Here is a 14,432-nt window from a genome sequence, read left to right as displayed (position 1 = left end):
CTTACTCAAGTAACTATTCAAGACTAGTACTTTTACTTTTACTTGAGTAAATATTTCTAGAAGTACTTTTACTTTTACTTGAGTACAGTTTTTGGGTACTCTACCCACCTCTGCATGTAAGTCTCTTCAGATCAAACGCATCAGTGTAAGCTGAAATCAGATCTGTAGAGGTCTACAGTGTCAGTCATGGCACAACAAACAACATCTGGGAAATGTTTTATTTACTTCAATGTTAACAAATGAAGATTCAGGTCCATTTTAAATAAAAGCTCCAGTTTACAAATGCAGAGACTATATTTGTTCCAGGAGACATTGATTCATAAACATGAACTCTTCTATTCCAAGGCTGATCTGGAGACAGAATAACAGACGGAGAGCAAGTGTTCTGCTGGAGAACAGACTCTTCTCATGAAGGACACACTTCAGCCGTGTACAAAAGCATGATTACACAGGAATGCTGGGAGAACGGCTGGACTAATGCGTCTATTCAGACCTAAACTAGGCCACGATTACGAGACTAATCACCAGCGAGACCCTCCTGTGCCCATCTTTAAAAGAAGAGTTGGATCAAGATTTAAACATCACTGCGGTTTCAATTGAACGTAGATTTCCATCGAGCTCCGTCGTGCTTCTCTCGTCTCAGTTGTTCTCCTGTGAAACGCTGCTCGCCTGAAAGAGAAAACACCACAGAAACCATCAAAAAGAGCTCGATGACACACGAGATCTTCACTTCTCACACCGTTTCTGAAAGCTGACACTCAAACTCTTCTATTCAAGTTTTCAATTTCATAAAACTCTTTTTACAAAACACAATTCTCGATGTAACACACAAAAATCTAACAGGAACTACTTCCACACATTTGAAAAACCATTTCCTTTTTTTTTTACTTTACACACAAATCCAAGAACCACACACAAAATGTAAAACGCCTCTCATCTCAGAAGCAAACATTTGCCTTAATATTAATTCCTGTTAGATTACCGTGTTACACAGAGAACTGTGTGTTGTGTTTTATGACTTTATGTCAAACTCTGAGAAGTAGTGTGTGTGTGTGTGTGTAGATCTGGTGTGTGTTTCTGCTGTTCTGTGTGTGTGCAGATGAAAACAACTGTAATATTACAGCTGAGGTGTTTGTGATCTTCTGAATGCAGTGCTTTATTTTGTGAGAGATGTGAGGAGTTTAGCATTCTGTGTGTGATTCTTGGTGAAGGAGAGCTCATGTGCTGTGAGCGCGGTGTGGAGCACATGTGGAAGACATCCTCCGCTCCACACATCTGCAGCAAACAGACGCTACGTCACCGGGTGGAGGAATGTTGGCTTCACGGAGAGAACACACAGTTCTTTCTGACTGAACAACCCTCTCAGTAACACACCGCCTTCACGCACTCTCTGAAGCTTGTTCTCAATTAGAGTTTAGTTTTAGCTTTTCTGCTTCATGTTAAATTTTAGTTTGAATAATTTTGTTGTGTTTGTCATTTTTATTAGTCTATATAGTTTCAAATTTAACTTGCTTGGAAAATTTGAATATAGCATAAAACATTTGTAAATATTTCACTGGTTCAGACTCATGATTGATAATTCAATATTAATATTCACAAAGCTGGAATGAAGTGCTTTCAGCAGTAGACCTACAACTTGAAATAAAGATACAAATAAAGATCATTTAGAGGTTTAATTACTCTTTGGAGCATCGGGATCTCGCTAGAAGAGGGCTTAATGAACTCATTTTTGTGAAAACCTCAAATTCACTTCTTTTTTCTGTTGCTCAGAATTAAACCGTGCACATTCACACTCATTCTGCCAGAACGGCTCACAGATGTATTTCAGATCCACGTGTCCCTGCAGCACAGAAGCAGTCATCTGGGTAGGGTTGCACCAGCCGTTCGTAAGTTCTACTTAAACTGGAACGTAAAGTCCAAACTAGAGGCTTAGTAACAACTAGCTAGTTTATAACTAACTCTGTACTTTATTCGGTTGCACCATTTATTCTTAAGGCAGAACGTAGCTAGTAGGTTGTAAGCTCTCCGTAAAGTAATGCGTTGTCGCATAGAATGACGTCTATTTTTCTTAACCCAATCACAAGCCTTCTAATAGGCAAATAGGAAATAGTCTGAACAGCGCGTAATTTGAAACTCATTCTTGACTGGCCTAAACTGAAAGTTAAAAAAAGACATTAAAGCACACGTTATCGAACTCAAAACATTACACTTTGAAAATATCTATCCCACACATGGAGGAGAAAAGAAACAGGAAGAAAAATTTCAGTCATGAAGAAATTCTTATTTTAATTAATGGATACAAAGAAAACAAAACAGTCCTTGAAAGCCAATTAAACTCATCTGTCACAAACCGGAAAAAAGGTGAGATTTGGCAGGACATAACAAAATAAATGCAACACACGTAGTTATTCATGTGGCGACACAAGGCTAGTGACACCCTGCGGATCACTCTACATACTGTAGATTTATGAATCTGTATGCAATCGCCGATTACATTTTGCATTGATCCAGTTGCAAAAAAACGTAAGGCAACACACACTTGAAGGCTTGGGGAGAGAGCGCCGTTTCTGTCTGTCTCGTGCTGAATATCAGACGCTATCATGTGCGTTATCCGTTTATGCCCTCTCTTTTAAAGCGCAAACGAGCATATATGTCGACATCATCATAAATATCCAACGGATGATGTCCGTCTCGTAAAACTCGTTGACGAACTTGCGGCTCTTCATGATCAAATACGAGCTCATCAATGTGATCTAATCTGGCTGACATCTTATTCCGACCGTTATTCATGGACAGAGGCTTCCGTAAATATTTAGTTACAACGTATAGTTGTTTAAACTAAGTTTAATGGTGCAACGCAAAAATATTTAGTAGTCCGTAAGTCGTAACTTAGTGTCCATTTACGTCAAAACTAGGCTAAGTTATAACTTACGCACAGCTGGTGCAACCGGCCCCAGGAGCACAGACTTATATTTGTAGAAATAGACAACAATACATTGTATGAGTCACAATTATACATTTCTCTTTTATGACAAAAATCATTAGGATATTAAGATAAGATCATGTTCATGAAGATATTTAGTAAATCTCCTACCGTAAATATATCAAAACTTCATGTTTGATTAGTAATATGCATTGCTAAGAACTTCATCTGAACAACTTTAAAGATGATTTTCTCAAGACTTAGTTGTTTTTGCTCCCTCAGATTCCAGATTTCTAACAAACCACACATCACTGGAGAGATGATTTATTCAGCTTTCATGCATAAATCTCAGTTTCTTCACAAATGGACACTTATGACTGGTTTTGTGGTGTGGGGTCACATATTTCAGTATATTTGTTTCAGAGTGGAGACACGGAGCGTGAAGATGACTTACATACGGCGTCCTCTCGCCGAACTTGCTCCAGAAGGTCATCCTGACGGTGTTGTGGTGACCGGTGCGCTGGTCAAAGGTCTGGCACGTCTGGAAGGGAGGACTGTAGAGGTGCAGAGAGACGGCGGTCTCCGTGTGACTCACGTTCTCCACTCGATGAAGCCCGATGGAGTCTGAAACACAGAGAGAGCCCCCGGTCAGACTCTCAGATCACACAGTCCTCCCCGAGGCTCAGCTCTCCTCTCACCGTTGATGTAAGCGCACTGGTTCTCCAGCAGAACCCGCTGGGACTTCTGCATCATGCCGCCCTGCAGCCTGCGGTCGGGCCAGTCGAACAGCGTCTCCTTCAGCTGACCCTGGAGCAGCTTCATGAAGCAGTGCGAGTCCGTGTGATCGTGGATACTGCTGCAGTCCAGACAAACACAACACATTCACAACCAGTCCTTGCTTTCTTCACTACGCTCTACAAGTGACAGGGTCTGGAAGTCATATCAACATACATCATTTCACTGTGTCCTTCTTACATTCACTATTACACAGCTTTGTTACATAATAACAATAAATTATGCATAATTACATGCAAGTAACTCTAACCATATAGTAAACACACAGTACTTACACTGTAACAGGGACACATTAAAATAATCAATTAACCCAATTCATCTTCAGTCTTTAAGTTACAATGTGTCAAGTCACATATTACCTTTACATTTACAAAAGGGATTTTTCATACACAGAAAGTGTCCACTTTAATGTTTTAAATCACGTTTGTGAAAATAAAATATGGATTAAATAATGTTCATTAATATAATAATATGTAATAATTAAAAAGCATACTTATCTGGACCTGTCCTTTCTAAAATATGTAGAAGAATAAGTGATCATGCTGAATTTGATCATATATTTGAAGAGATTAAAAACTGACAAATGGGTCAAATCTAGTGGTTTAAAGGAAACTGGCAAAGACTGAGACAGATTTCATATGATCTGTGATCTTATCTTTAATATTTTTTAATAACACCGGTACAGAAAAAAATTTCTCTCAGAATTGTAAGATATACATTTTTATTTTACCTGTGATTTAATCTACTCTGCATTTGTGAGTTTTATCTGTCTTTATGACCGGACTAATCACAAGACATTGGACTCTACTATCAGGCCGTTATCTGTCTGTTAATATCTCTAATCCACTGACGAATGTTCAGTCATTGATCCCCTGGTGATTCCAGGATCCTGCAGGTCAAAAGGTCAATACAGACCGAACACAACATGAACATTACCTGCCGTGTCCTTCACCCCAGCACAGAATCATCAGGTTGAACTTTCCATTTCCCTCATCCACAAGATTCCTGGTGTATCTGGAAACACACAAGGGACTTTAATCAGTGTTATTTTTTTCTCAAACATTTGTCCTTCTTGTAAGCTGAGCTGATTTTGGGGACTCATAATAATGCATGATGACAGATACTGTTGGCTGTTGTTGGAACAGTGCAGAAAGACGGTGGTTAGAGCGCTTGATGAAACCGTAGGAACAGCGGGCTCTGATTGGCCCGCGTCTTCCCCGCCCCCTGGAGAGAAGCCACGCCCACAGCGGAGGCAGAACTCCAGCGAGCGCAGCGCATCCACTCAAAAACAAGGGAAAACTACACTTTTCCTTCAAACCGAGTAATAGTAGGCCCATGATTATACGAGACCCAGTAATGCACTGCCTTAAAACAAGAAAATCATTTGAGCGATGTTTGGATTAAAAGTTAACTCGTTAAAACCCAGTTCACGTTCAGTTTGCGTCAGCAGCGCTTTCTGCTGGTGTTTACATCTGATGCTCTGCGGGAGACTGAACCGTGTGCAACAGGGAATTAACATCTTAATTTCAGTTGCATTGTTCAGTTATGTTAAAAACAAACGAACACACACACACACACAAAACACTTGTGATTGTAAGGCATATGCATAATATGAACTATCTCGAAATAAATGCCTAAGGATAATAATTAACAGTAATAATATCGTTAATGATGATTACCTGTACCGGTCAGATTTGGCATATTTCATCCACTCGTGAGGTTTACTTTCATAGGACTCCATGATGCTCTGCACCTCCTCCACATTGACTCTGTCGCTTTCAAAGATCTTGTGTAGAGTCTGGATCAGATCCTCCAGAGACTCGGGCTTCACGAGCTCGGTGTGCTCCATCTCCAGCGCTGCTGTGTGTCTGACAGAGAGAGAGAGAGAGAGAGAGAGAGTGTGTGTGTGTGTGTGTGTGTGAGTGAGAGAGACAGAGAGAGAGCTCCTCTGATGGACGCTACCATGAGATCAGATCAGGCTGCACGGACTACAATCACAGCAGTTCTGCACAAACCATCTAAACGCGCACTTTAAGCTATGAAGAAGACTTTAATAAACCATTAATTTTAACAAACCAATACATGAGAGACTAAAAATATCATTTGTTTGTTTATTGATCTTTAACAGTTGACCTCCCCCATTACAGTTTGGATTGACCCGCTTTATTCAATGGGTTAACTTTCCTCAAACATTATTATTAACTTCATATTAACCAGTAGTTCTATCTATGAATTATCTTAACATATACAAAAAAAATAAAATAAAATAAAATAATGACATAGTCATATTTCATTTTAATGAGAATCGGGGATTTTTTGTCTGTTCACGTGGCACTTTTAGAAATGAATGAGATTCTTTAGAAATGTTCTCTTAACATGACAAGAAAGTGAGCACAACTCTGAGAAAATATGTATTATTTATTTACTTGCTTACAAAGATTTGTTTTAGAGCTTCAGAATGTTATTGTGCATTTTAAAGTGTTCCTGTTTTATCGAGTGTTTTAGTTTGAACGCCATCATATGGATCATGGGGAAATAAACCCAGTTCATAAACACTAACATCAACACTTCCTAAAAAACCCGAGAAACGAGCATTATTTTAATAAGAAAGACCAAATTTCTCAAAATTAAATAATTAAATAAATATTGAAATATATAAATAAATCGTTAAATACATAATGAAAAATTTAAACACATAAAATAAATGCATAAATAAATATCTAAATATAAATTAATTAACAGAGCATAAGCAGCGTGTATTTTTTCCGGCGCACTCAGAGTATTCACACCGCATTCAGAGGCATGCATTAGAGAGTCAGAATTGTTCTGGATCAAAAACCTGCGAGAGAAGCTGTCAGTGTGAACAGAATAATGAGTGCGTACTGTTTCTGCTCTGCGTGCACTGCTTACGCATCCAGCGTGCAACAGGCGCATAAAGCCAACGTTACTATTGTTGACAGCACTGATTTCAGCCAACATCTCCCGGATATTAAAATTATCTCTACTAGTATTAAAATTAAATCATAGTCAACGTTTGATTGATAAATTCATCTACAAGAGTCAACAACAGATATTTTACTGTACCATCCTCAAGCCATAGCTCGTGATGCGAAATAAGAAAGAAAAAAAACGCCTAAATTTGAAAGAGCAAAGAAATCGAGTTTGATTTGACTGAGTGACGTGCCACCAACCATAACACTGGAAATTAAATAAATAAATGAATAAATACATATTTAAAAACATAAATAAATGAATAAATACATAAATAAATATTATTATTTATTATTTATTTAATTATTTATTTTTGAAAAGTTTGGCCCTCCATATTTTAAAGCTTTGAATCAATTGAAACAAACGTCGAAGCGCTGAAAACATCTCACGCTGGTGACACCTGGTGGTCAGAAAGGTGTAAATGCAACTAAAACTCTGTCAAAACATGCATTGAAACAACTTTTTCCGTTTTTTCGAACTGTTCACACACGCATTTTCATAACTTTGCCTCTTTAAAAAAAAATACTTTACACACAAACCCAAGAACTGCACACACAAAATGCAAAATGTTTCTCATTTGTTGCTAAATGAAGCACCACATTCAAAACATCACAACACATCACAAAAGCAAACTTTTGTCTCACGTTGCAAACAAACACCTTTGCCATAATGTTATATTTCTGGATATATCATGTGCACACAGATATTCAAATCCTAAAGCTCTTCTTTCATGAACTGTCTACATTTCTACACAAGACACAAGTCACTGGCAGATTCACAGTAAACACCAATGCACGATTGAAAGCAAACTTTTTTTACTGTAAGAGTTTGTGTTTGTGAATACAATAGTACACAGTACGAAATAAAAGAAATACATCAAGCATGTGTAGTTGTGTAGATGTGTTTATTCTAAAGCATGATTGGTTGGTGTTCAGTAAAGCACATGTGAGGATCTGAATTAAAAGATTTTAGAATCTGTGTTGAAGTCCCAATCTGAATCAAATGTAAAAAATAGTTTAATTATAAGATTCCCGAATCCGCTCTGAATGGGCCACTTAAAATTCATCTTAGCCTACTTTCAGTATTATTCCTTCAGTCATTTTTCACCATGTCATCAGGGCCACATTAAACCTCATTTGGCCCCGGGCTATGATCTGTTGCAGGGCCCCCAACAAAATTAATGATATACATATACAGTTTTAAATAGGATTTTTATCCCATATCAAAATTCTTGATGCACTGAAATTTAATAAGTTTTGTTACTAATTTCATTAACCTATCACAAAAAAATAAAAGCAGCCTAAGCAAAAATAATCTTACTAAAGATAAGTAAACAGTCACAAATTAGGCTACAACAGAACAAAGATCATACAAAATCAACCTACCTGAAAAACTTTGAAAGTTAACAAATAAACTGAATAGTCTTGACCGTATATATTCAATATATACATTAATTCTTATTTATTTTACAAAAGTGATTTGGTGAAGGACAGTGAGTTGTTAACTTTCTGATGTTAGGGTTACATTATTAACACAAATGACAACAGCAGCTTTATTACACTGCTTTAGAGACACAGTTCACCCAAAAATGTTAATTCTGTTGTTGTTCCAAACCTGTATGAGGTTCCCTCTGCTGTTGAACACAAAACAATATATTTGGCACAATAGTGGTAACCAAACAGATCCTGGGCCCCCCATGACTTCCATATATGAGAAAAAGACACTAATGCCAAACTCTTTGTAATATCCTTTTTTCACCTGTAGAGTTTAAAACACGGGATTCACCGATAATAATACACAGAAGAAGGCTTGAACAAATTTACATAATAAAACACATATGTCATATAATTTTATAGTGTGTTCTTTTTTTCCAATTAACCACATGTGGGATAATAAATGAAAATCTTGAGTGAAGAACAGCAACATACAATACAAATACGTATTTAATTAATTACACATTTCCATTTACACAGATTAGTTAATTAAATTAATTTAAGTAGCCCATCTGCGCGCTACGCAATTATGTGTAAATCAATCTCAGACTGGCACGACTTTTATTTTGACAGTGTCGCTGCGTCATTGCTCTCGCTGTAGCGGAAGTCTCTCTGCTGCGCTTGTTGACAGCTTCCGGCGCGCTCTTCCGCTCTGTTGTGCGCCTGAGTGTCAGATTGCGATTATTAGTTATTGATTATTGTAATACCAGTCTCTAACATCGACGACTTCAGCGGCAGCTGGACTCGACCTCAGCGCTGAACATGATTAAAGCCATTCTGATCTTTAATAATCATGGCAAACCACGGATGTCGAAGTTCTACGAGCATTATGTGAGTAAATTATTATTATTATTATCGCTTAATTACGTGTCTGTTTGATTCACACGTCACCGTGTATTGCACGATGTGTGTGGGCTGTTATTACAGAAATGCCCTTCAATCAGTTATCATGAAGAATATTAGATTTAGACCAGGAAGATACACACAGAGAGAGAGAGAGAGTGTGTGTGTGTGTGTGTGTGTGTGTGTTTGAGAGCGTGTCATCTATGTGTGTGTGTGTGCGAGAGAGAGAGATTTGCTGCAGCCTGGAATTGAACTACTGGTTTCGTCTGGTCAGAGGAGAACTGGCCCCCAACTGAGCCTGGTTTCTCCCAAGGTTTTTTTCTCCATTCTGTCACCGATGGAGTTTCGGTTCCTTGCCGCTGTCGCCTCTGTGTGTGTGTGTGTGTGTGTGTGTGTGTGTGTGTGTGTGTGTGAGAGAGAGAGAGAGAGAGAGTGAGTGTGTTAGTGTGTGAGTGTGTGTTAGTGTGTGTGTGTAGCGGCTGCAGCCTGTGAAATATTGAAGAGCGCTCTTTGTCTCCTGACATGTGATCGGGGTCAGAGGTCACTCTCGAGTTACAGGCTCATGTTCACAGACTCTTGTGAGCGGCTTGTGTGTGTTCCAGAACAACACACACACACACACACACACACACACACAGGGTTATGAGAGGCCTCTCCAGAAGACAGTAGTGTTATTATAAGCTCACTTCACTCCTAGAGACAGCGCCCCCTGCTGCTCACTGTGAAGAACTGCTGATGCTTTCTGAGGTTCTGTTTATTCCTTTCAGACCGAAGACACAGAGCAGCAGATCATCAGAGAAACCTTTCATCTGGTTTCCAAACGAGACGAGAACGTCTGCAACTTCCTGGAGGGAGGACTGTAAGACACACACACACACACACACACACACACACACACACAGTGTTTCTCTGCTGCTGCCACGTGATTGACGTCTCTGCTCACTGTGTGTGTGTGTGTGTGTGTGCTCAGGTTGATCGGCGGCTCGGAGAACAAGCTGATCTACAGACACTACGCCACGCTGTACTTCGTGTTCTGTGTGGATTCGTCCGAGAGCGAGCTGGGCATTCTGGACCTGATCCAGGTCACACTCAAACACACTGCGCTTTATACAGAACAGATCATATATAACTGAATCAAGGACGCAAACCTCATTAACTATGAGACTAAGCCAAGTTCTCCTGTCAGTATTCAGTTCAGTTCATTAATCATTTATGAAACTAATTCAGTGTCAGCTGTGATGCAGCTCTACAGAAGACAACAGAGAGATGATTGAGATCGATTCAGGCTTTAAAACTCACGAGACACTCCATCAGACCACACAAAGAGTCTTTAATCATTCCTGCACTAATTAACAGGCCCTAAAAGCTCTTACATCAGAGTAGAAAGTCTTAATTCATTAAACGTTGCATGCATCACAAAAAGACTAAATCTAATTTCCCCCAATAAAAACAAATCAAGACACATCTAACTTAAACTCAGTGTTGTTTAGTTTTCTGTCTAACTGAACAAATCTAAGTTAATACTTCAAACCAGAACGAATATCTGTGGCTACAGAATCTAAACCTGTTGAGGTTTCTGAACCCTGTGTTCTAGTTTTAATCAGAAACCCACTTCAGTGACTCCCAAAACAAGACTTCGTATCTTCCATCATTTTGCTTCTCCAGTAAACCCATCTTGATTTAAGAAACACTGAAAACATTAGCAAAGCAACAAGACAGTAGTGAGAGAGCAGGAGTTACTCTCAGACTCGCTCTGAAACCGTGTGTGTGTGTGTGTGTGTGTGTGTGTGTCGCAGGTGTTCGTGGAGACACTGGATAAATGCTTTGAGAATGTGTGTGAGCTGGACCTGATCTTCCACCTGGACAAGGTGAGGCCCGCAAGCGCTAGCACTAGCACTAGCATTAGCACCAGCCGCGGGACGCTGAACCGTCTGTGTGTCCGCAGGTGCACAACATCCTGGCGGAGATGGTGATGGGGGGCATGGTGCTGGAGACCAACATGAGCGAGATCATCACGCAGGTGGAGGCGCAGGGAAAGATGGAGAAGTCTGAGGTGAGAGCGGCTCCGTCTGCTGCATGCGCATGTCCCAGAATGCCCTTCTGTTCTGTGATGCCCCGGTCCAACATCAGATCTGCATCGTGAGCGTCTGAAGCAGGATCCGTTTGATCATTTCCATCCGCACACAGATCGTTTCAGAGCAGCTCGACAGAGTCATAATCAGATCAATAACTGAGCCGAGAATAATCCGATTCAGTTCAGATATAAAGAAGACAATACACTGCAAACACGCTTCTCTTCCTCAGTGTGTGTGTGTCTTGTGTTCTAGAATAAATATCTCAATATTACTGAATCAAGATGCATTCACTGTACAAGTAACATTACTTAAGATATTATATCTTGTTTTTAAAAATAAAATAAAAATGTTAGTTTTTGCTTAAAACAAGCAGAAATATCTGTAAATGGGGTAATTCAAGGCTAAACTAAATCATTGTTCTTGCTCCATTGACAGATATTTCTGCTTGTTTTAAGCAAAAACAAACAACATTTAGTAATATATAATATATTACAGAAAACAAGATATAATATCTTAAGTAATGTCACTTGTACAGTGAATGCATCTTGAATCCAGAATGTTGAGATATTTATTCTAGAACACAAGACACACACACACTGAGGAAGAGAAGGATGTTTCCAGTGATTCAGTTCTGGTTTAGTTCTCATCTGATAGTGTCACATCCATAATCTTTAACATGAATATTAAGTGTCTTTTAAACCCAAACTAGTCAAGTTGAAGGCAATGTGTTATTTTCTGTCAGTACTGATTCTTAATCTGTGTTTATTCTGATGTTGAATTGCATTGGAGTGAACTCTGTGTGTGTGTGTGTGTATACACGCACACACACACACACACACACACACACACACACACACACACACTGGATATAATTTACATTTTTCTCTACTTGCTTAAAAAAAGGCACAAATGAATGTGAAACGCTGAGGTTTCAGCAGAGGCTCATTCAGAGTCTGGTTCCTCACAGACCTCCACAAAACACATTTACATCACTGCTTTAGGTCTACAAGATAGGGTTAATACTCTAACTCATTGTTAAATAACAGTTGGCTTTAATAAAAACTTGCCTTCATGGCAGATTTATTCAAACATACATTAAATAATGAAAATTAGGTTGAGTAAAAATAGAATGAATATGTAATCTGTGTCCCTGGATCACAAAACCAGTCGTAAGGGTTAATTTTCTTTAATTAAGGTGTATGCATCATCTGAAGCTGAATAAATCATCTCTCCAGTGATGTCTGGTTTGTTACAAATCTGGAATCTGAGGGAGCAAAAAAATCTAAATATTGAGAAAATCATCTTTAAAGTTGTTCAGATGAAGTTCTTAGCAATGCATATTACTAATCAAACATGAAGTTTTGATATATTTACTGTAGGAGATTTATTAAATATCTTGATGAACATGATCTTATCTTAATATCCGAATGATTTTTGTCATAAAAGAGAGATGTATAATTGTGACTGGTACAGTGTATTGTTGTGTATTTGGACTGCTTCTGTGCTGCAGGGACACGTGTAGAGCGTATATCTGAGAAACTGTCTGTGGCTGACTGTGTTTGGGTCGTTCTGGATGAAGTGTGTTGATCTTGAGCTGCTGTAACTGTCTCTCTTCACTCTCTCCTGACTGTCTCCAGCTCTGTGCGTTTCTCTCTTTCTGCAGACCTTTGTCTTTCAGTGTCCCAGACAGGACAGGTAGACACAGGTACTGCTGAGCCCCCCCCCCCCCCCACACACACACCTCCTGAGGACCGACAGACGCTCACACAGACCACATCAGATCCAGCACACACACACACACACACACACACACCTGATGATGTTTCATACACCAGTCAAAGGCTTCTGAACTGTAAGATTTCTAATGTTCTTTTAAAGAAGTCTCTTCTGCTCATCAAGCCTGCATTTATTTGATCTAAAGTACAGCAAAAACAGTAAAATAGTGATATATTATTACTATTTAAATCAGCTGTTTTCTGTGTGAATCTGTGTTAAAGTGTAATTTATTTCTGTGATGCTCCGCTGTATTTTCAGCATCATTGAATGGTATATGATGTTACAAAAGCTTTCTATTTCAGACAAATGCTGTTCATCAAATAATCCTGAAAAAATGTACTCGTGTTCAACACTGATAATAATCAGAAATATTTCTTGAGCAGTAAATCATCATATTTTCATGATTTCTGAAGATCATGTGACACTGAAGACTGGAGGAATGATGCTGAAAATACAGCGGAGCATCACAGAAATACATTACACTTTAACACAGATTCAGACAGAAAACAGATGATTTACACTGGAATAATATTTCAGATTTTTACTGTTTTTGCTGTACTCAAATAAACGCAGGCTTGATGAGCTGAAGACTTTCTTTCAAAGAAGTCTTTTGGCTGGTAGAGTTTCTGAAGCGTGTTAAACCCATGTGTGACGTTTGGTCCGCTGTGAGACTGTCTGTCCTCAGATTAGATTACAGCAGATCTGTGTGAACATCATGATCCTCTAGAGACGAGAGTAGATCCAGAACACGCGCACACTCACACACACACGCACACACACACGCGCGCCACACACGCACACTCACACACACACGCACACTCACACACACACGCACACTCACACGGGCACACACACACACACACACACACGCGTCACACACGCACACTCACACACACGCGCGTCACACACGCACACTCACACACGCGTCACACACGCACTCACACACACGCGCGTCACACACGCACACTCACACACACGCGCGTCACACACGCACACTCACACACACACACGAGTCACACACGCACACACACACACACACGCGCGTCACACACACACACACACACACACACACACGCGCGTCACACACGCACACACACACACACGCGCGTCACACACGCACACTCACACACACACGAGTCACACACGCACACTCACACGGGCACACACACACACACACACACACGCACGCGTCACACGCACACACACTCACTGATGGAGGGTAAGTACAGTATTCTCATCTGTCCTGCTGTTCGGTGTCTGTCTGAGCGCTGTCCCATGATGCACTGCTCCAGCTGAACAGAGTAAAGACTGAGTGTCTGATGAAGACTCTTCAGGCCTCACGACTCTGGTGCTTTAGGAGCATTCGTCCGCATGCAGGCGGTCAGTCTTTACTCAGCGGTGTACTTGTTCTGATTAGTTAGTGTCAGTTGAACTAGTCTGTGATTAAAGCAGACCCTGCTGTATGAGGAAGCAGATGCTGATTACACGATCAGACTCCAGAGTGTTACTGATCTGCTGTTCTGTGATCATCATCAT

The 14,432-nt window shown here is 39.8% G+C and overlaps 3 protein-coding genes across 5 annotated transcripts in view; 1 reads left to right on the top strand and 2 right to left on the bottom strand.

The window, feature by feature from the left end:
* LOC132098197 (spermatogenesis-associated serine-rich protein 2-like) overlaps window positions 1-14,432 on the bottom strand; it is a 197,900-nt gene that overhangs the window by 147,853 nt on the left and 35,615 nt on the right. The gene's annotated exons all lie outside the window — the stretch shown is intronic.
* LOC132097278 (cysteine dioxygenase type 1-like) lies at window positions 205-5,655 on the bottom strand. The gene is made up of 5 exons (XM_059502903.1): window positions 5,398-5,655; window positions 4,655-4,732; window positions 3,622-3,779; window positions 3,378-3,547; window positions 205-669 (listed from the first exon to the last, which is right to left on the bottom strand). The coding sequence occupies exons 1-5, from the start codon at window positions 5,565-5,567 to the stop codon at window positions 640-642; spliced, it is 606 nt and encodes a 201-aa protein (XP_059358886.1). The 5' UTR covers window positions 5,568-5,655; the 3' UTR covers window positions 205-639.
* Window positions 8,807-14,432, top strand: part of LOC132098201 (AP-3 complex subunit sigma-1) — a 7,688-nt gene continuing 2,062 nt past the window's right edge. For 2 of the 3 annotated variants that reach the window (XR_009422846.1, XM_059504397.1), the window contains exons 1-5: window positions 8,810-9,033; window positions 9,813-9,904; window positions 10,016-10,127; window positions 10,842-10,913; window positions 10,991-11,098. Coding sequence is in view for 2 of the 3 variants with exons in the window: in XM_059504397.1 (XP_059360380.1) it covers window positions 8,965-9,033; window positions 9,813-9,904; window positions 10,016-10,127; window positions 10,842-10,913; window positions 10,991-11,098 (453 nt within the window). In the remaining variant the exon portion in view is untranslated. Of the gene's footprint in view, window positions 9,034-9,812; window positions 9,905-10,015; window positions 10,128-10,841; window positions 10,914-10,990; window positions 11,099-12,783; window positions 12,826-14,432 lie in introns of all 3 variants that reach the window. The other variant, XM_059504398.1, reaches the window with a different exon arrangement.

Source organism: Carassius carassius, chromosome 21 (assembly GCF_963082965.1).
Source record: "Carassius carassius chromosome 21, fCarCar2.1, whole genome shotgun sequence".
NCBI lineage: Eukaryota > Metazoa > Chordata > Actinopteri > Cypriniformes > Cyprinidae > Carassius > Carassius carassius.
The sequence above is the reverse complement of the archived record's forward strand: the minus strand, read 5'-3'. Positions and strand labels throughout refer to the sequence as shown.